Genomic DNA, 22029 nt, shown 5'->3' with positions numbered 1-22029 from the left:
TTTAATTTAGACTAAAACAAAAAAGGTAATAGATTAACTATTAGATTTTTTTAAAAGATTATTTACATAAAAAAATATATCACATTCATCAAAATATATATATATATATATATAACAAGCTCTTAAAATTTTTAAAAATAAAAAAATAATTAATTTTTATTCATATAATATATAAAAAAATTACTATATTATTATTATATTATAGATTAAAATTTATTAATTTAAATTTTGTTTTTATTTTTATTATAAGCATTAGAAATAAATAATTTTTTTATAATAAGATATAATGTAACAAAATATATAATATTAATTAGTTTTTAAAAATTTTGAAAAGATAGTTTTTTCTAATAAAGTGTTATTAAAAAATTAACATTATAAAACTAATTTTAACCAATATGATATAATAGGTTATTAAATATATTTAATACAAAACACATTGAATATAATTTTTTATTGAGTTTAAATTTTAAATAATTTTTAATTGAATTTCGAATATTTTCATTTTAAAGAGTTAGAATATTTTAACATCATTTTTTTCGTATCTTTTTAATTGAGTCTTTGATTTTTTAAATTATATATAAACCTTATTTATAATTAAGAGTAATGTTTTAACACCACCAATTAGTCATACATATAAAAATACAAGAATAATTCTATTATCATAATTATAATCTAACTTTATAAGCAATACAATACAATAAAACTATATATAAGTAATATAACTAAATTTTATCTACATCTATAGTCACATTTCATAAATAATATAATTAAATTATATTTATGTTTATAATTAAAATATAAATAAAAATACAAAAAATTATTAGGATGGTTAATTTTTTTCGTTCATAAATTTTTTATTATTATTATTGTGAAAAGTTTAATTATTTTAATAATTAATTATTTTTTAAAAAAGATAACTAAATAACACAAAAAAAGTCTTATTAAGAGTAATTTATTTATATATGATTAAAAAATAATTGAATAATTATATACGATAAAAAATTAATATTATTAAAAAATAAAAATAAAATTTATTTTAAAATTAAAAATAAAGTTTATTTAAAAATAAAATTAAAAATCATAGTTTTTTTTTCTTTTTTTCAAAATTTATCTTCGAGTAATTCTATAAATATTTTATGATGAATAAAAATATTAAATTCGTACTAAAATTTATTCTAATAAAATTTATTTTTATTCTACTAAACGTTAAATAAACTATTGAAAAGAATTTTGTTTTCTCCATTAGAGAAGAATGATAAACTTCCATACTTCTATTATGTTATGGCAATAATTTGGCTTGTTATTTTTTAATAATAATAATAATAATAATAATAATAATAATAATAATAATAATAATAATAATAATAATAATAATAATAATAATAATAATAATAATAATAAACAAGTATATCACAGTAAAAAAGGAAGTACGTCACCAAATAATTTATCATTCGAATTATATATGAATCAAATTGATAATATGAGAGCTAACACTACAAAAATCGATAACAAGGTTAAGGACTTACAAAACCTTTCTTAAGATCATAGAAAAAAAATATTTATATTTGTGTGATATATAAAACAATTATCATATTATTATTATTATTACATTATATATATATGAGCAAAAAAGGTCCAACTGATTTAAAGTAAAAATTTCTTTTAATATTTGATTAAATGTTCTTGTATTTAGAATTTTTTTTTGCCTTCCTCTTAGTTAAAAATATAATCATTATAATTTTTTAGTTATTATTGCTAGGGGTGTTTACAGATGGGATATGGCTGAAATTTCGATCCAATCCGCACTAAACTCATTAGATCAAATTCGATATTCGCACTTTTTATGTTTGGATCAGATATCAAATATATCTATAAAATAAAAAATATTAAAAAATTTTATTTTTATAAAAAAAGTCAATAATTTTTTTTTTACTTTTTTAAACATATTTACTTCTATCTGATTAGAGTGTGGATCCGATTCGATCCAATCCGATCATCTTACAGATCAGATCATATCCTCAAATTACATATCAGATACGGATAAATACTGTGGATTTATATGGATATGATCTAATCTATGAACACCCCTAACTACTACTATAGGTTCATTGTTGCAAAAGAATGCTTCTTTTATTATAAACTATTATTAGATCTTAATTACCATTAAAACAACTTAATTGTCAACAAAGAGATAATACTTATTGGTCTCTGAAATTATGTTCGTATTTCAATTCATAGTTGTAAAAATCGAACTGGATCGGCTGGTTCGATCGAAAAACTAGTGAACCAGACTAGTTTACTCCTTAGACCGTTTAAGGAATAAAATCGGTGCAAACCGGTGTAACCCTGCTTGAAAATTGGAGCAAAAGCAACCTGTACTTGCCACTTAGCCATTGCACTTCTATATACTATATTTGACAAATACTAATTATATAGTATACATAAATATCTAATTTAATTTAATTTTTATTTTTTCTATTTTTAAAATTAATTATATTTTAATTATATACCATTATTAATATAAATATACATTTCACTATAAAATTTTTAATTTACTTGATCTATTTTATTGTTAGTATTGTGATTAAGGTTATTTGTTTTGATGTTAGTGTTAAAATCTACTCATATTATAGTGAGATGATAGGCTTTGTGAATTAATTATTTTTTTATTGTGTCAAAATAAGATACTATTGTAGTATTAAAATATTATGTTTTTTTATATTAGTTATTTTTAGAAGTTGAGACTTGATTTTTCATAAAATGTTAGTGAAGATATGTATTTCAAATTTTAATTTTAAGTTTTTAACTATTTTATATTTTATATTTACGTGAGACCGGTTTTATCGGTTCAACCAGTGATTTATCGGTTGAACCAATAAACCAGTGATTTTATATTTTAATAGTTGAAATTTTTTTTACCTTATTTTTTTCAACTAAACACTTAAAACCCTAATATGAGTCACGGATACCTAAGTTAAAAAATCAAACTAAGTAAATTGAAACTTTAAAAATCAGATTAAAGTTCGAATATAACTTCAAAACAGAACTTTAACTTATGTAGTGATTAATTTAAATGAGAATCAAATAAATCAAAATTCAACATAATTTTTATCAATGTTTTCAAATTCGAAATTTTATACCAAAATTAACTAGGATTTTTCTTTAAATAAAAAATTTAATGAAATATTGACTTTAATTATCTTAACCAATGTCCTAATTAATTATTTTTATGTCTTAAAAAAACTGTATATGAGAAAAAAATAATTAATTTATCTATTTTAATAAATAGTTATTTTACTAAAATGAAAGAAACTATTTTTTTAGAATTTTTTAAGAACTAATTAATATTATATATATTTTGTTACACTACATTTAGTTATAAAAATTTTATTTATTTCTAATGCTTATATTAAAAATAAAAAAAATTTAAATTAGTGAATCTTAATCTATAATATAATAATAATATAGTAATTATTTTATATATTGTATGAATATAAATTAATTATTTTTTTATTTATAAAAATTTTAAGAGGCTTGAGCTTGTTATATATATATATATATATATTTTGATGAATGTGATATATTTTTTTATGTAAATAATCTTTTAAAAAAAATATAATAGTTAATTTATTATTTTTTTGTTTTAGTCCAAATTAAATGTTTTTTATTGTTTTTGGAAAGAAAATCTTTTGAGAAATTTAATAATATGTGATGAGTAACACCGAATAAATTATACAAAAATCAATTAAAACACAACATGAAAACATCTTTAAAAAAAGATATTTTAGACGTCTTTATACGAGTGGCTTCCTTTTTTAAAGAATTCAAGGTGTAACCACCGATCTTATATAAAGGTGTAATACGCATATTTTGATGTCAAATGATGGATCTTATATTTTTACATAGGAATTAATCCTATAGAAAAAAGACAAAATATAAATAAATAAAGGTGAATGCTACCTAATATCCTCTAAAATAACATATAAATTATCTTTTATTATGTGTCATATTGTAATTGGTCCTTACTTAATCATAATTGGGTTATTTTATAATTTATTATTTGAGATTGGAAATGATATAATTTCTTAAAATATCAAAACTTCACTCCCGTTAATTGAAACACATTTCCACTCCTCCATTCTTTCTTCATCACTTCATCACCTAGATTCGGTCTTTCCAAGCACCGTCGCGTTCGTGACAAGAAGCGCCGACGTTGAATTATCCCTTAGTCACGTCGTTGAATTCTGTTGCCCGTAAGTTCACCATCTTTCCCAGTATAGCCAGCGCCTCTTTTTGCCATGGATCACTGCTTAGCCACATAATTAATGGTTAATTTGGTTATTAATTTTTTTTATTAAAAAAATATATCTTTATTTAATTACGTGATAGAACATATATTTATATGTAAAATATAATATAATAAAATAAATCTATTCAAAGTATTTAAAAGTATAATTAAAATCTGTACTCCAAACAAATATAATAATAAAATTTGTACTCCAAACAAATAAATATATTTTTTTATCATACATATATTATTTAAAAAATAAATATATTATTAAAATTAATAACAGAAATTTAAAATAATAAAATTCAACTGTCTTACCATATTTTTTATAATATTTTTATTTTTTAATTTTAATTTATTAGTATTTTATTATTTAATTAATAATTAAACAAATTATTTTTATGAAAAAATATTTTTTGTATTATATTAGAGAAGAGACCAATATAGCATTTTAAAAAATAAATTGTATAAATATTTAAGAGATAAATATGAAATACATACCTAAAATAAATAAAACAGACAAAATGGGAGTACTCTTGAGAAATAGAGAATTATTTTTGTCTGTTTTATTTATTTTAGGCATGTATTTCATATTTACCTCTTAAATATCTATATATATAATTTACTTTTGTATTTAAAAATTTTAATATTATCGATTTTTATTTAAAAATTATTTTTACATTATTTTTTAAACTGTTATATTGGTCTCTTCTTTAAGATAATACAAAAAAATAATTTCTCATAAAAATAATTTATTTAATCATTAATTAAATAATAAAATACGAATAAATTAAAAATTAAAAGAATAAAAATACTATAAAAAATACTTGTAAGAAAGTTAGATTTTATCATTTTAAACTTGTGTTATTAATTTTAACAATTTATTTTTTTTAAAATAATTTATGTACGATAAAAGATATGTTTTTCCTGATTTTAATTATACTTTTAAGTACTCTAAATAGAGTTATTATATTATATTATATTTTACATTCATATGTTCTATCATGTAATTAAATAAAGATTTGTTTTAGTGAAAAAATTTAATAACCAAACTAAACATTACTTATGTTAGTAAAGAGTGATCTACGGCAGAAGGAGGGATCGAGTGAGAGGATAGGAGATAACGAGGACGTCGGCGCTGGCTATATTAAATAGAACGGCTATATTAAATAGGACGGCAAAGTTACTGATGACGGGAATTCAAACACATCGTTAAGGGATGAAGAAAGGGAGATTGCGTGAGATTACTCCCATTTTTTAACTTTATTTAAAATGATAATAAATTATAAAATAACCCAACTATGGTTAAGTAAGGACCAATTACAATGTGATACATAATAAATAGTAACTTACATGTTATTTTATAGGGGTTGGATAACATTTACCCAATATTTTTCATTACCTCAAGATTTCTCTCACTGATCATCAACACCAAACCACATGTCATCATTTAGTTCTAATCCATATCTAGGATTACTCGTCGGAGAGATCCTTACTCCTTTTGTTCAAGAAATTTCTCCAACTAATTTCAAAGACAACCTTTCTGAAGTCTCATCCGCACTACCAACCAAAACCCTTCTTAAAAGGCATATGAACACATTTTAGTTGTTTTAAGTACTTTTATATTTGGTTGCAACGTTTGTATAAAAATTATAAAACTGCTATATTATGTATGTGTGTTTTGTTATATATATTGGATCTACACAGCTATTCCAAAAGAGAAGTACTAGAGAATTAGTATAATTTATTGTTGTTTGGTCAGTAGTTAAATAATAATATTTAAAAATGTGATGTAAAAATATATTATTAAATTAATTATTAGACTAAAAAATTAGATTATTAATTAAAAATACTAATAAAAAATAATAAATTTTTATTACATTTAAGTTTTTAAAAATACTACTAGAGAGATTGGTGTGGTCTTTGAGGAGCTTCATCTTCCTCTTCTTACTGGTGCTTGAAATTCATTTTCCAACTTAATTACTGCCTCTAAAATCTGATGATGGCCAATTCTTCATCCTTCAAAAATTAATTTATTTCTTATTATCCACAATTGTCACAAGAAGGGAGTTACAAATTGAATTTTCTTCCTCCTATTTCTACTCCCTTCCAAGTTTTCATGGAGCTTAAACCACTATTACTACATTTCAGCATCATTGTTCACGTTGGTGGGTGTCACATCAGAATTTCGCCAGGTCGTCGTCGCCTGTGGACAGGTCAGCAAACAATGCTGAAGTGATTTCTCCTGCTAGTCATATCTTAAATAGATTGGAAAAAATTCAAGTAATCTCTCATGGAGTCTTCTTCTAACAGATAATCCATTGTGAAATACTCTTTATAAAAAAATTTTAATTTTTGGTAGACATTTCGAATCCCACAAAAAAGATCAGAATTTCTTTGACTTACATTATCTGGAAGTACTTCAAACGGTGGATAATAAAACTGATGAGCTAATTTATACTCCAAAATAATAGTATACAGACCTTTTCTCTCTAATGACTAAATAGATTTGTCTTCCCCCATTATAATTTCAGTTTGTAAGATAAAAAAGTTTAAAGAGCGAGTACTTTTATCAAAATCTAGCCGGCATTTAGCCAGCAAAAAAAAAATGAATAATTCTCCACTATTAGATGAAATCTCACACCATTAAAAATATTATGGATAGATATAACTCACAAAATTTGCTAACCCTCTAGTACTTCTCGTAAAATTGGCTAAGCAATTTTTAGGCTGAATTGTACCATTACTATTTTATTTGTGGATAGCTGATTGTTTGAGTAATTGTAGCCGATGATAGAAAATTTTTAATCTAAGTATCTGTCATAATCTTCACTGAATTATCCCTTCCTATCTTTTAAATAAGTCTTTTTTCTATCACTTTTCTTTCCTCCAACAAATTATTGTACGAAATATAATAAAAAGTGAACACTGAATGAGATATAATAAGAAAACTATTCAAGCCATCACACAATCTATTATACGGTAATTATTCCCACACATTAGAAGGTTTTCTTTTAAAGAAAATAAAATTGAAACAACATACCCTGTTTAAATTATCAGAAGGAAATAATAAAAACATATACAATTACATAGCATAAACGCACACTTCAATTCAAAATTTCACCTCTGCAACACAAACATCTCAACTGAAGGGAGATGAACAAATTTACAAAAATCAAATAACACTTTCTAAAAAAATTTAATGAATAGCACTGTCAGCAAAATTTGCATAACTACTATTAGTGACAAGTCTCGTTTCATGCTTCCATTTCCTGAAGGTTCATCTCCCGACAGTAGTAGCGGCGGCGGCGGACTATTTGTTTCATCACTTGAGAAAAGTTGCGGTGGCGGCGGCGGCGGTTGAGAATCAAAGTGAAGTGGACACTTCATTTCTGAGAGACAATTGTTTGTTGTGCTAAAAGCAACAGAAACAGTTAGAAACTAAACATTGTTTTTGACTAAAAATAATGTTCTACTTATCTGCACAGATCATAATTTTAAAAAATGAAGAGAATGTTACAACTTACTCAATTTCAATCTTAGTATTCTTTAGTGATGGAGGTATAGAACCATTGAATCTATTGTGAGACAAATTCCTGCACAAAATCATGGAGAAATTTTCATTCTAGTGCCAAAAGCACGTGTTGCATTTTTTACAACATATTTTTATTTTATTTTTATTTTGTTTTGGATCAACTTACACACTCACAACTCATGGATTAAGATATAAGACCATAAATAACCAACATACATGGAAAGAAAAAAAGAAAAAACTTATATTTGAATTAAACTTACAGTGTTTTGAGCTTAGGCTGTAGGCCTAGGAAATCAGGAATCGGGCCTTCTATGGTATTGTTGTGCAAATCACTGAGAATTAAACAAGTTTAATTAATTTACTTAATGTTTTACAAAATTATTTTTGTAGAAGATTTCAGAACAGAAATTAAAAAAAAATGGATTTATTAGGGTCTCACATAGTTTCAAGTGCATCCATGGAACTGAAATCTGGAAGCTCACCTCTCAGATCAAAACCACTGAGATACCTATTTGATTTTATCCAACACATTTATATGACAAATTAGTAAATATACTATATAAATAATTTATTTCGAAAATTTATTTAGAAGAAGTGCAATAATTATAATTTATTATTAGTTAACTTACAATGCAATCACCCTGGGTGTTGGATCAGTGGTACATTGTATCCAATCCCAGCTATATGGATATGGTAGACAAGGGTCTCCACTCCATTCCACAAGCACTTCAAATGCAAATTGCAGTTGTAACAAACCTTCCACTTATTAAATTCACAAGAAAAAAAAAAAGAGGCTAAAGTGAGAATAAATACAAGGTTTAGAAAATACTCAATATTTTTAACATATAATTTGACCACCCTACTGTTAATATCACACCATGTTTTTCCAATTTACCCTGATGAATAGTTATAAATATAAAAATAATTTCATGCGTATACATTTTATATAAATATATTCATTGACATATCAACAAAATAAAATCCCTTAATTCAATGATTTTCACTATATCAAGAACAAAAAATGCTACAGCCCATCTACCTACAAAATATCATCTATTAAATAAGTCACTATATATTTATATATAATATATGTTAGTTTAATTCATTTTTAATATATATTTTATATTTGTGATTAATTTTAGTATACACCTAGTATAAATTCAAGTATTTAGTTAAGACAATAACAAAGTCTTATCCATTAGAAAGAATTGATTAAATAACAGTTTCAAAAAAACTTACCATCTCTGCTATCTGTTCCTGCAGTCAAAGCATTAGAAATAGTATAAACCTCAAGAGCATTTAGCAAAGGAGGAAGGGTAGAAGTCTGAGTAGCCTGAAGAACAAAAGAAGTGTCTGAAGAAGCAGTAACATTAGTAACATAAAGTTCCTTAACTTGTCCAAAAGGAGGAACAATAGGGGTTGAGAATTTGTTGTTGTCAATGTACATCTGAAAGGACCTGTTTCCAACTGCAGTTGGAATGAGTTCAGAGAAGTAAGTTGTGATGTAAACAGGGACTTGTTTCTTTGATGGGAGCCTGTTGATGAATTGAATGTAGTGATTGGTGCTTGTTGAGACAATGGCATTTTGGAGTGCAGATTCAGGTGGAACATCTTCTGATGTTGTCATGTCAATTCTTGAAAATTGATTATGGATCTCAGACAGCCCTATGCCATCTGCTGCTCTCCATATTCTATCATATATGTCATCTGGGTACCTGTACAATATTCCAATGGATTCTCAATTTTCATCAACAAGCTAACACAAGAATTTTAGATTTAACCAGAAACATGTTCTAGCTGTTTTAAGCTTGATTTCAACTATAAAAAATATATTAATTAAAATTAATGGTTAAAATTATTAGAAGTTTTAGATACATTTAAAATTTTTCTAAACTATAAACCCGTTTGATTTTAGAAAATATTTTTTTATTATTATTATTTTCAGTATTTTTTATTTTCATTTTTTCATAATACTTTTAACATAAAAATATTAAAAGTAAAAATAAAAATAAAACATAAACTAAACACATCTTATATTACTATAAATTGGTCAACTTACTGTGTCTTTTACTCTCTGAGTGAATTTTTAATTTTAAATGAATTTTGCATAAATTTAATAAGAAAAAAAATGTTATGTTCTATATTTGTTTATATATTTCCTCCAAAAATTGGTTGGCAATTTGAAATACCAAAAGCTTCATAGGAGTTAAATGTTTTATATATAATTTCATTTAATTTTCAATTGGATCAGCATCTATTGAATTGTATAAAAAATTTTCATTTAACCTTAATACTTTAAACATTATTTTACATTTCTAAACTCTATATGATGTACAAACATCTTTCAATCAAGGTTTCTTTAGTTTAAAAATTTTCAGACCAAGCTCCTTTACTTTTTAAAACTTTTGTATAGTAAAGGCGTTTAATCACAAAACTTTTCCATTAGAATGATATGGTTGAAAAACGATTTTAGCTTATCAGTTAAAAAAAATGCTTAAACTATAAGAGCCTAATTATATTCAAAGACTATATAGGTATCTAAAAAAAAATTGTAACGAAAGGGATTAAAAATTGGGAAGCTAGATATTGAAATGCATAAAAAAATTGACAAAGTTATAAATGAAAATTATGGCCATAATTCAGAAAATTGTAAATTCTAACAAATTATATTCTCAAGTATTAATGTATATATTAATTTTGGTTCACCAAAAATAAGTATGTACCAAAGCATAATGTATACATATATTAATTCTGAATACCTGATAGTTTGATTTCCACCAAAAGCATATCTCCATTGCAAAATCAAAGCATGATGGGAATCAACATGGCTATACATTTTTGGGTCCAAGCTACGTAGTTCAAGTGATGATAGGAAAGGAAGCATGTTAGGCTTTGTTTGAGCAACACATATACTAGTAAAGTTTCCCTTAGTCACATATATAGCTTCATAATCAACATAGTAATAATTTGATGTATTAACAGTGGCCCAATAGTTTCCATCAAATTGAAGATCAAAGATTGGTGGTGAGAATTTGTCATCATAATTCCCGTAGTAGAAGCTTGCTCTAGCAAGAACCTTTTCACCCTCTTGAACTTTGATGGAGTAGCAATGCTTCTTTCCATTTGGGAACACCCTAAGAGTGCTCAATGGATCATTGGAACCTAAATAGACTTGTTGAGGCACACCATGTTGGATGTATGAATCATCACCAACCCATCTTATGTTGTTTTGATCGGTGAAGGATTCGGAGGAGCCACAATCAATGCTAACAAATGTTGCATGTGATGAAGGGCTTAATTGTAATAGCACAAAAAGTGCTATGAATAAATGAAGAGTACTTCTCATGGTTATGACTTATGGTTGTGAAAGTGGGTTTTTTTTTTTTTTTTTGTGTGTGATGGTATTTTATGTTTTAGGCTTAGCAATGTTGTGATTATATATATAACAAACCATTATAAGTGCAACATAGTTTACTAACCTTAATTATTCAGATGATTGCCATGCACGCAGCACGCCAAATACGGTTGTCTTATTTTATAGAGTTATTTATCCTATCTCTTCATATTTGACTAAGACTTAAGATATATTATATGTTGGCCGTTAATTTTGCAGTGAATTTTGTTTATACTCGTCCAATTAAGTAAGTATAAAAAGTTTGAATTTCATTTTGTATATGCATTAATCTATTAATCAATAATAATATCTTAAATAGAACTTAAATTCATAATAGATTAGTTACTATAAAATTGAGAGATATTATGAAAAATAAAAAATTCAAAATATTGTAAATATACCAAAAACAAAAAAATATCTGTATAAATGGGGATGGAATTTTTATTTTTATAGACTGATTTATTGAATTATTAGTCTTTCAAAAATGAAATTATTCATTTATACCAAATAAAAACATGAAATTATATATCTTGATCAAATCACATGATTTTTTAGTCACCAAAAAAAAAAATCACATGATTTTTTCGTTTTTTTTTTTCTTTCTTTTTGGTGTAGAAAGAAAAGCATGTTAAACTAGACTTTGACAGATAAAAGTGTATTAATTCTTGAATTCCCCAATGTTTTAGTTAAAAGAAGAAAAAGTGAAATTTAAATTCCTTATTTTATGTTACAATTATTAACAAGAAATCATTATTACAATTTACAAGTGCATTGAAGATAAAATAAAAAAAACTTTAATAAAAAACTTTTATTCTTGCTTCCTTAGCAAGTAACTTAATAACTAAAAATACAGATTAACCAAACCCTTAAAAGAAATTCTTAAAATTTATGCCTAGAATATCACATTCTTCTTCCCATGTAAACTCGGCAACAAGAGTTGAGTTGACTTGAGAGAATGGATAAACTATTAAACAAAATTAGTTGACTTAGAGATTATAATATGATTACAAATAATTAAATAACATTGAGTGAATAACATAGGAAAATGTGAGATACCTTAAAGTCATAAACCTTGTAATGAAATAGTCATAACCCCACCACTTTAAAATAAATTGCTTCCGGGCTTAAGTAATTAAACAAAGGTCATCAAGATTGAATTTGAAAAAAAAAATGTTTATCAACAGGTTTAGTTGGTGAAGAACGTGCCGTGCCTAGTTGTGTCTCTCTGAAAGTCGCAAATAATAAAACATAGATCACCAGAATTATGAGTGGACTAAAAGCTAGAATTTTAGAGAAAGGGGTTTGAAAAAATAGAAGTCAAATTATGTGTGACCTCTAACTACGGGAATGCTAAAGAATAAAGATTATTAGCTGGAAAAGCGCGTCAGACATAGAACATTTATATAGTATTATTTGCTATTCACATTTTCAATGGAAACATGTACTCATGAATGTATAAGAAGATTTTCATAATACTTTTTTGGTACATTAATATTCTAGTCCTTTAAGATCAATTTGGATTGGCATAGTTGCATCTAAATATAAAAAATGTATTTTTTGAAGTTATAAATATAAAATCAATTGAAGTTATAAATATAAAATCATCAATTGAATTTAGAGAGATAATTTTTTCCGTGATTAAGTTTATTATTAGGGTTAAATCTCAAAGTGGTTCCTAAATTTGCAATTGAGACTTAAAGTCGTCCCTAAACTTGCATTGGCTCCAATATTGTCCATGAATTTAACAAAGGTAACTCAAGGTCATTCCTAAAACATTTTTCGGAGAATATTCCTTAACAGCGTGCTGACGTGTACAGAAAAATACCACGTTGGATAGATAACAGCTATATGACATGGCTACTATCGTTATTTAACTCAATTTAGTCCTGAAGTGGTTTATAACCCTAATCCCCAATTTAATCTCCAATTTACTCTTTCTTCTTCTCTGCTTTCCTTCTTTTTCTCTGTCGTTATTAAGCGTGGTTTGAATGAGTCATGATGAGTGGAGGTAACAACCATATTAGTAGCTCCAATGTGGTGACCAGATGGTGACCAAATGCTCTGCTAATGGCTATATGTTATATAGCAGCCCCTGTTTCTTTTGCTTTTGGCCTCAATTGGGGAAAAAGGTGAAAGGAGGAGATACCTTTGCAGTTTTACTTTCACTGAGTGATAAAAAGAAAATATAATCAAGCTGCTCTTGAGACTCACGTAAGTTGCAAGGAAGAGATGGTCAATAGTTCATTTAAAGATTAATGTTCAAGTGAAGAGCACCACTAGATGACAAGAAAAAAGGACAGTTAAATTACTTCTATATATATATATTAGAAAAACTTGAAATAAGTAGATATCGACCATATTGAAACAAAAGCTCCACAAGTGAAGGATCCTCATCTGTTTGGAAAGACTTGACCCTTGCCGAAGTTGAAATGGTTTGAGAGGAAAAATTTGACCTTTTACAGAGTTTCAATGACACACGATGAAATAGGTTCTAATAGTCATCCAAGTGATGTGAATAAAGGTTAGCATATGACAATTTTTTAACCAACTTCATTGTATTGAGGGAATCTGAAGTAGGGTCCTTCTTAGAGTCTTTAGGTTATGTGAATGGTCCATCAAAAGAAGAAGAAGCTGTCAGAAGCAAAACAACAGAATCTGAACCTTCAATCCTTAATTTCGAACCTTCCAAAACATGCACAATCCCCTTTTAACCACTAATCTGTACATCAAGAACAGCCGAAAATTAAATTACCTTTAAATTGGCACTTGAATTCACTTTTGGTGGTTGCCTCTCACCAAGACAGCTTCCTTTCTTTAGTACCTGATTTTGGCCACTAATTTGCAAACTGTGAGGTAATTTGCTATCCAAAGACACTGTTAATAAAAACGAAGCTAGCTTGCTTGCAGAAATTCTTGACGCTATTACTTGGCATGGATGAGAAGCAAAATGTTCTCTACTATATTCTACATCACCCAGAGTATTTTACTTTTGCTATTGTAATATCCAAATCCTGCTCTCTGTAGTAATACTCATTCGAGTATAATCGTCAAATTCTAACTTAATATCACCAAGAAGTTGGTACATCTTCACAAAAAGGAAAAAAAAACTAACAGTTAGAGATAACTCCCAAGTATGTAAAACAGCTTCTCTTGGATTGTCCATTACTGGAGCTACTAACATGCTTGCTGCTTCCACCCATCATGATTCAAATCACGCTCAACAACAGCAGAAAAGAAGAAGGAGAGCAAAGGAGAAAAAAGAGTAAATTGGGAATTAGAGTTATAAAGGACTAAATTAAGTTAAATAACGATAGCAGCTCTAACTCGCAGTGGCAGACTCTTTAACCCGTCTATGTACTTATTTTTTTAGATTAATATTTGGTGAGTTTTATGGCGTAGAAATAATGAGGAAGTCAATGTGACATGAATTTAAGAGTGGCACCTATTTTTTTAGATTCGATAGACAAATGCATAAAAGTTCAGATTTTGTCTTTTTCAATTAAATACGTTAATTCTAATGAAACATTAATTAAAAATATATTTTTGTGGTATTGGGTCAAAAAAAAATAATTTTTGGGCTATAATGAATTGTTATTAAAAGAACATATTTTATTGTGTTTCCTTTATCAATAAAATTAATTAATTTTTATTAAATATTCTAAGTATGCGATAAATAATGTTAAATACTATAAACAATAAATATTTAAAAGATAAACATTCAAATTCAAAGTTTAGTCTCTAAATTATTATGTATAACACTGAATTTTTTTTACATTTTGTATAAGAAAATAATAGGTGTTATTTTTATTTTGTGGGAGTAATTTTAAAAATTTTTGTCATTTGATTTATGAATAGCTTATTTCTGTATATAGAATTATTGTTGTATTATTCTCGGTTATGTAGAAGTGGTATGTTTTAATTTAGTATAGATGTAATCACAAATCAGAGAGTCTTATTTGTATTTTAAAAATTAAAAAAAATTAAAATTCATCAATCGGAGGATCAAATTTGTGTAAGTTCACAAATCAGAGAATCAATTTTGTGTAAGTAATTCAAAAATCGGAAGGTCGGTTTTGTATTTTAAAAATTTTTAAAAATTAAAATTCACAAATTGAAAGATCATATTTGTGTAAGTTCACAAATCGGAGGGTCGATTTTGTATTTTAAAAATTTCAAAAAAATTAAACTTCACAAGTTAAAAGGTTAGATTTGTGATCTCTATATAAAAAAACACACCAAATTTTATACCTTGTTGAAAAATACTATTATGAATTCAATATCAAAATTAAAAAGTGTTTATGAATTAATTAAAAAAAAATCTTTAATCCATGAATTATTTATTTTTAAAATTAATTTATAATATTTTAATTTATAGTATGAAAGATAATTTATTTAAAATTATAAATATAACAACAAAGTAAAATTTAAAAAGATGAGAAAAAAACTTAAAGAACAAAACTGGAGTCTGAAACATAACCCAAATTATTTGATACGTATGAATATTTTTTAAAATTTTCACTATTTAAAATTATTTGATATGTATGAATATTTATTTATGTTCCAGTTTTGCATATGAATATTTTTTCATCTTTTTAAATTTAATTTTATTGTTATATTTGTAATTCTAAATAAATTATCATTCTTACTATAAATCGAAATATTATAAATTAATTTTAAAAAATAAATAATTCATGAACTAAAGAATTTTTTTAATTAATTCATAAATCAAATGACAAATTTTTTTTAAAGGTACTCTCACAAAATAAAAATAACACTTGTTAATTTTTTATACAAAATGTAAAAAAAATTTAGTATTATTGACAAATTTTGTTTAAAGGTACCCTCACAAAAAATTTAGTATTATTGACAATTTTTTTTTAAAGGTACTCTCACAAAATAAAAATAACACTTGTTAATTTCTTATACAAAATTAAAGAAAAATTTAGTATTATACACAATAATTTAGAGACTAAATTTTGAATTTAAATATTTATTTTTTTAATCTTTATTGTTTGTAGTATTTAATATTATTTATGCATACTTAAATATTTAATAAAAACTAATTAATTTTATTGATAAAGTAAACACAATAAAATATATTTCTTTTATAGTAATTTATTACAATCCAAAAATTATTTTTTTTGTCCAATTTTTTTGGTCTAATACAACAAAAATATATTTATAATTAAAATTTTATTAGTATTAATATTTAATTAAAAAAAAGACAAAATCTAAACTTCTATGCATTTGTCTTATCAAAACAAAATAATAACAAAAGATAAATATCACTCCTAAATCTATATCACATTAATTTTGTCGTGTGTAAAAAAAAATTATTTCTATATCAAAGAATTCACCTTAATATTTAGGTACACAATGTCTACTTTAGTTCACTTTTGTAAACAAGAAAAAGCACCCCAATGTCCAATGGCCCAACCCAGCTTTAGTGTCTCATCTCTCTCCCAATCCTAATTTCATTCATTTCAATCGTAACCAACCAGCTCAATACTAATTTTCGCTTGTTCACTTTCCAATGTCCAAGGTGTCTCCTTCTCCAACTCTCCTCACATAAAGAAGTCTAGGTACAATAAACGAGATTAAATTGAATTTGGTTCAAAAATCACTAGGTAATCTAATTTTATTATTTTACTCATCTATAATTATGTTTTTTTTTTTCAAAAATAAAAAGATTTGTTTATTCAAAATTAAAATTATTTATTTAAAAAAATTAAAATCTACATCCTATTATCACATTTACCAATCAATAATTAAACTTTATTACTATTAGTATTAAGAGATGCATTATCATCGTAAAAATTCCACATTCCCACTATCAGTATTTATATGGTCATTCTTAGGTTCGTCTGATTTTTATTCTCAAATAAAAATACATAAATAAAAATAAAAATATAAAATATAAAATTATTTAAAGAAAGAGTCAGAATCAAAGATAAAAAAAATTCTGATTCAGGTATAAAAAAAGAATTTTGTCTTAAACAAAGAAATTAAAAACAAAAAATCCACTCCAAAATAAAAAAACATAACATTGGACAAGTGATAAAGAGCTTTTAATCACTAATCAGTATTTATTCATGTTGTCCTAGTTTTATTTTTTTAATCTCATTTTTATTCCTTCTACCATCACAATCTTAATACCTCATTCTTCTTATTTTTTGAAGTGTTACTAAGATTTTTTTATTAGTTTAAAATTAATAATAATTAATTAAAACAGGAGTACAAAAAGAGTACATAAGATTTTTTAATTTTTATTATTCATTAAAAATTATAAAAATAAAAAGAACTTTTTTTTCTTAAAAAAATAAAAAAATAAAAAATCTTATATATTCTTTATATATTCTTATTATAATCAATTATTATCAATATTAAATTGATAAAAAAATAATTTAGATAACATAAGTTAAGAGAAAAAATTTCTAATTCATACAAGGTCAAAAACATAGTGGAATTGGGTTATATATCCAACACCTTGTCTTCATCCTTACTTTAGAGGATTTCATTTTTAAATTTTTATTATTTTATAATGAGTTAAATTTTAAAATGGTCCCTAAATTTGTATTTGAGTTTTAAAGTAATCCCTAAAGTTAATAATTACTCAAACACAACGTTGTTTTGTATTTATACAAAAAAAATCCTAATCTCCAACACAACGTTGTTTTGTATTTATAAAAAAAATATATAATCTCCAATTACCTTCATCAATTCTCTTCTTCACCCTGTTCTTCTTCTTCAAATTCACAGCAACAACAACAACAACATCATCATTGCAAATAATATGCTCAAGTCAATAATTTGATTTAAATAACAAAAATTTTTATAAATTATAGCAGTGACAACAATAAATATGCAATAACATCACATCGATCAAAAGCAAAAGCACATGCTCGAGAGGAGGCGCCACGACAGCCCAAAAGAAAATTAATGAAAGGGGTGAAGGCGGCAAGAGAGATAACGCCCACAGGAAGTTTATCTTCTGTAATTCTTTCCATCTTCCATTATCTTTTTCTATGAATTAATAAATTATTATTTTGTTTCTTCTGAGAGAAAAAAGAAAAGAACTGGGGATAAATTGAAAAAGGAGAAAGGGGGCGTGGAAGGAAAAGGAAGAAAAAAATTGGGGAAGAAAAAATTGAAAAAGAAAAAAGGAACCGGTAAAAGAAAAGAAAAAGGAGAACTGGGAATGGGGAAGAGAAAGGGAAGAGACTATGCCATTTGAACTATTATTTATTGGCTTAAAAATTTGAAAAGATATGTGATTCGAACCCGCGACCTCTTAATTGAGTATGGGGAGTCTATGCCATTTGAGCTATAACCCATTGGCTAAATTTGGAAAGATAGGAGACTCGAACCCGCAACCTCTTTATTGAGTATGGGGAGTCTATGCCATTTGAGCTATTACTCATTGGCAAAAATTTGGAGCTTTAAAATTTGGAAAGATAGGAGACTCAAACCCGCAACCTCTTAATTGAGTATGAGGAGTCTATGCCATTTGAGCTATTACTCATTGGCAAAATTTGGAAAGATAGAAGACTCAAACCCGCAACCTCTTAATTGAGTATGAAGAGTCTATGTCATTTGAACTATTACTCATTGGCTTCTATGCTTGCATGTTGCATAGTTTATTTCCCATCATTTTAATGAAAATAATTATAGGAAATTGTTACAGTTAGTTAGAGTAATTTTTAGGACCAAAGAGGACAGTATAAAAAAAAAAAAAATAAAAAACAAAACTAGAAAATATTTTAATAAACTAATTAATCATCATTTCCTAAATAATCAAGTAGTTGGAAATAATAATAATAATAATAATAATAATAATAATAATAATAATGATTTTAACTCTGCTGTTTTGTGTTTCTTTTAATAATTATTATCCCAATTATATATGTAGTTTTAAGTTTTAATACATATTATTTTGGAAATATTTCAAGTGCACCGGGAAGTATCGGTGCACCAGTTATTTTAACCGTTGATTTTAATTAATATATATTATATATATTTTTTATAATTCAGATCAACGGTTAAACAAATTGGAGCACCGGTACTCCCGGTGCACATGAAATGTTTCTTATTTCTTATTCTATTAATGTAATGGCATACTTTTTTTCATATTGATTTGATGTGCTCAGAAACACAATATACATGTTTTTTTTTCTTTTTTATTATTTTCTAAATCAACCTTCTATCTTCTTTCTTGCCATTCTTTATTTTATTTTGAATTTTCTCTCCATGCACATGAAGTGATCAAATGAAATAAATGACATTAAGTAGTTTCACAAATAATTATCATTTGATCTATTTTAAAAAATTATTTTATTTTACAATCTAATATTTCTTTAAATTTTTATAATTTTACCAAATATTATTAGGACTAAAGTAATTAAACTATAATTGTATATTTTTAACGTAGATCAATAAATAAAGTATAGTGTTCTTTTATACTGTAGAATACTTAAGATTTATTTGTCAGTTTAAATTTTATTTTTTAGAATTTTATTGTCATATTAGTAATTTTTAATTTATATAATGACAAATATATTATTTGAGCTATTAAATTATTTTGTTATGAAATTGATAACATGATACAGATATAAAATGTGATTTTTTTTAATTACATAATATCACAGAAAGGATGGCAAAAATGAAAATCATAAAAAAAAATAGTTGAAGAGGTAGTCATCAATATGAATGGAGCTCAAGAGCAAGTTGAAAAAGAAGTGAAAAGTTTAGTAGTAGTTAGTTCTCTCATTTATTTAAATATCATCCATTTAAATAAGTATCGAGAGTTTAAATTACGCTTTGTGTATCAATAATTTATTGACTGACAACAAATTCTTACATCTTATTCCACTTATAAAAATTTTTATCCTTAAAAATTAATGTAATATACAAAACATTATAAAGTCTCAACACTTTATTTTTAAACATCTTATGAGAAAAAAGAAACAAAAAATCCGAGCATATAAATATGTATACAGTTTCAAATATCAAGATGTTCATATGGCATAAAACATTATAGGAAAAAAAAAGTGTGGTACAAAGCATAAAATACAAGATAGACTCGATTCAAAAAGGTTATAAGGCAAGCTGGTATTAAAATGAAGGATAATTCATCTGTGCACCAAACTCGTACCAATTTCAGAGCTTCAACTTCCCAAACTTTAACTTCTAACGTTTTCCAATCCCACGGTATACGTTATCTATTAGTTCTATTTTGCCTACGATATCCCGTTAGTGCTCTCATATATATAATCTATTAGTGTTAAGCCGGCCAAACTTAATACTGTGATGTATGCAATGGTAGCCTAACGGTATTAATCAGTAGGCCGTTATGTGCATAAAGCTCTAACTCTCGTCATTGGGACAAGACCTACAACATGACAGACGCTCAGAGTATGCAACTGAAGCATAGTCAGTCCATTCCTCAGGCTCTACAGGAAAGACTGCTCAGATACTATAATGTAACACCCTTATTATCAGAATGTCACGCTTCCGGCTGCACCACTCTTATAGCGAAAAGTATTATGACGATTTCATATACTTAATAATAAAATAGGAACCTTTGACTCGAAACCATATCGCTGATTTCTTTGAAAATGCGAAAAAGTACTTTATCTTGAAAACAAACAAGTATATACATATATACAGAACTGCTTACATAAGTAACTTATAAATATAATATACATACAAAACATACAAACTCCTATCCCTTTTACAAGATTTTAACAATACAGGCAAAAGAAATCTATAACATATGTATACAAATAGAAATAATGTATCTAAGAACTTAGCGAAAACTCCGCAAGCTTCTTCATCGGTCCTGAAAAGAGAATTCTGCAGAGGGGTGAGAACATCGTCCTCGAAAGAGTTCTCAGCAAAGGGTTTAAGAATTGTCATAAGAAGATACGTATAAAGAGAAGAATTGATTTCAAGATAGTGAATATCGTTCGTCCTATGAATCTTTTAGAAACCAACGGCTAATCATCCAAAACCTTTTCAAAAACCAATATTTAATTATCCAGAAATCCAAAACCTTTCTTATAATAAAATCTTAATCAGTTTTCTAGACTGTATGAATGACCAACTTATTCCAAGCATAGGTTCATTAAGTCTATGCTGAACCAGCTTGATTTTTCATACTTTATTAAAACCTCAATCAGAAATCAGCCACAACCTCCGTCCCAAGCAACTCAATCAAATAAACAATCAAATCATCACATCAGGAAAATAACCCTCAGCTTCACCACCACCAACATGAGAGATCTCTCAGTTGCACACACATATAATACAAATAAGAAAATTATAGATAGGATACAAATATAACAAGTAGGGCAAATAGCAGATAAGCATAGTTAAACATATAGGCAAATCAAAACAATGCACACTCAAGCAAAAGATACAAATGCATATGATGTATGCTTGTCCTATGGTTGATGATATCATCTGTCGGTTATATAGCCAACCCAACATATCATGGTAGCTAACCTTAGACTACTGCTGCTACTATCCAGTCGGGTGTTTAAAGACTCAACCTGGAGCAAGTGGAATAATCCACTACTGTTGCTACTACCCAAGTGTCACAATCACTGATCAGGAGCAAGTGGGATGAACCACTACTGCTGCTACTGCTTGGGATCTCATTCACTGACATGGAGCAAGCAAGACGAACACAATCCTTGCTACTACCCAGATATCTCAATCAAATTAAATTTCATTTTCAAATTCATTCTCAATATCATTCAATTCATTCAAAATCTTACTTTGAAATCAATCCGCATCATCCTTCCCATTCCG

The 22029-nt window shown here is 26.0% G+C and overlaps 1 protein-coding gene across 1 annotated transcript; it reads right to left on the bottom strand.

The window, feature by feature from the left end:
* Positions 1 to 7477: 7477 nt before the first annotated feature.
* LOC107641075 (uncharacterized protein At1g24485-like) lies at positions 7478 to 11169 on the bottom strand. Its single transcript, XM_088487297.1, has 7 exons — positions 10583 to 11169; positions 9063 to 9538; positions 8453 to 8585; positions 8263 to 8331; positions 8084 to 8155; positions 7816 to 7884; positions 7478 to 7703 (listed from the first exon to the last, which is right to left on the bottom strand). Exons 1-7 carry the CDS (start codon positions 11167 to 11169, stop codon positions 7478 to 7480), a joined length of 1632 nt encoding a protein of 543 aa, XP_088343423.1.
* Positions 11170 to 22029: the final 10860 nt, after the last annotated feature.

This window comes from Arachis ipaensis, chromosome B5, assembly GCF_059453495.1.
Source record: "Arachis ipaensis isolate K30076 ecotype BB chromosome B5, ASM5945349v1, whole genome shotgun sequence".
NCBI classification, from domain to species: Eukaryota; Viridiplantae; Streptophyta; class Magnoliopsida; order Fabales; family Fabaceae; genus Arachis; species Arachis ipaensis.
Note: the sequence above shows the minus strand (reverse complement) of the source record. Positions and strands in the feature narration are given on the sequence as shown.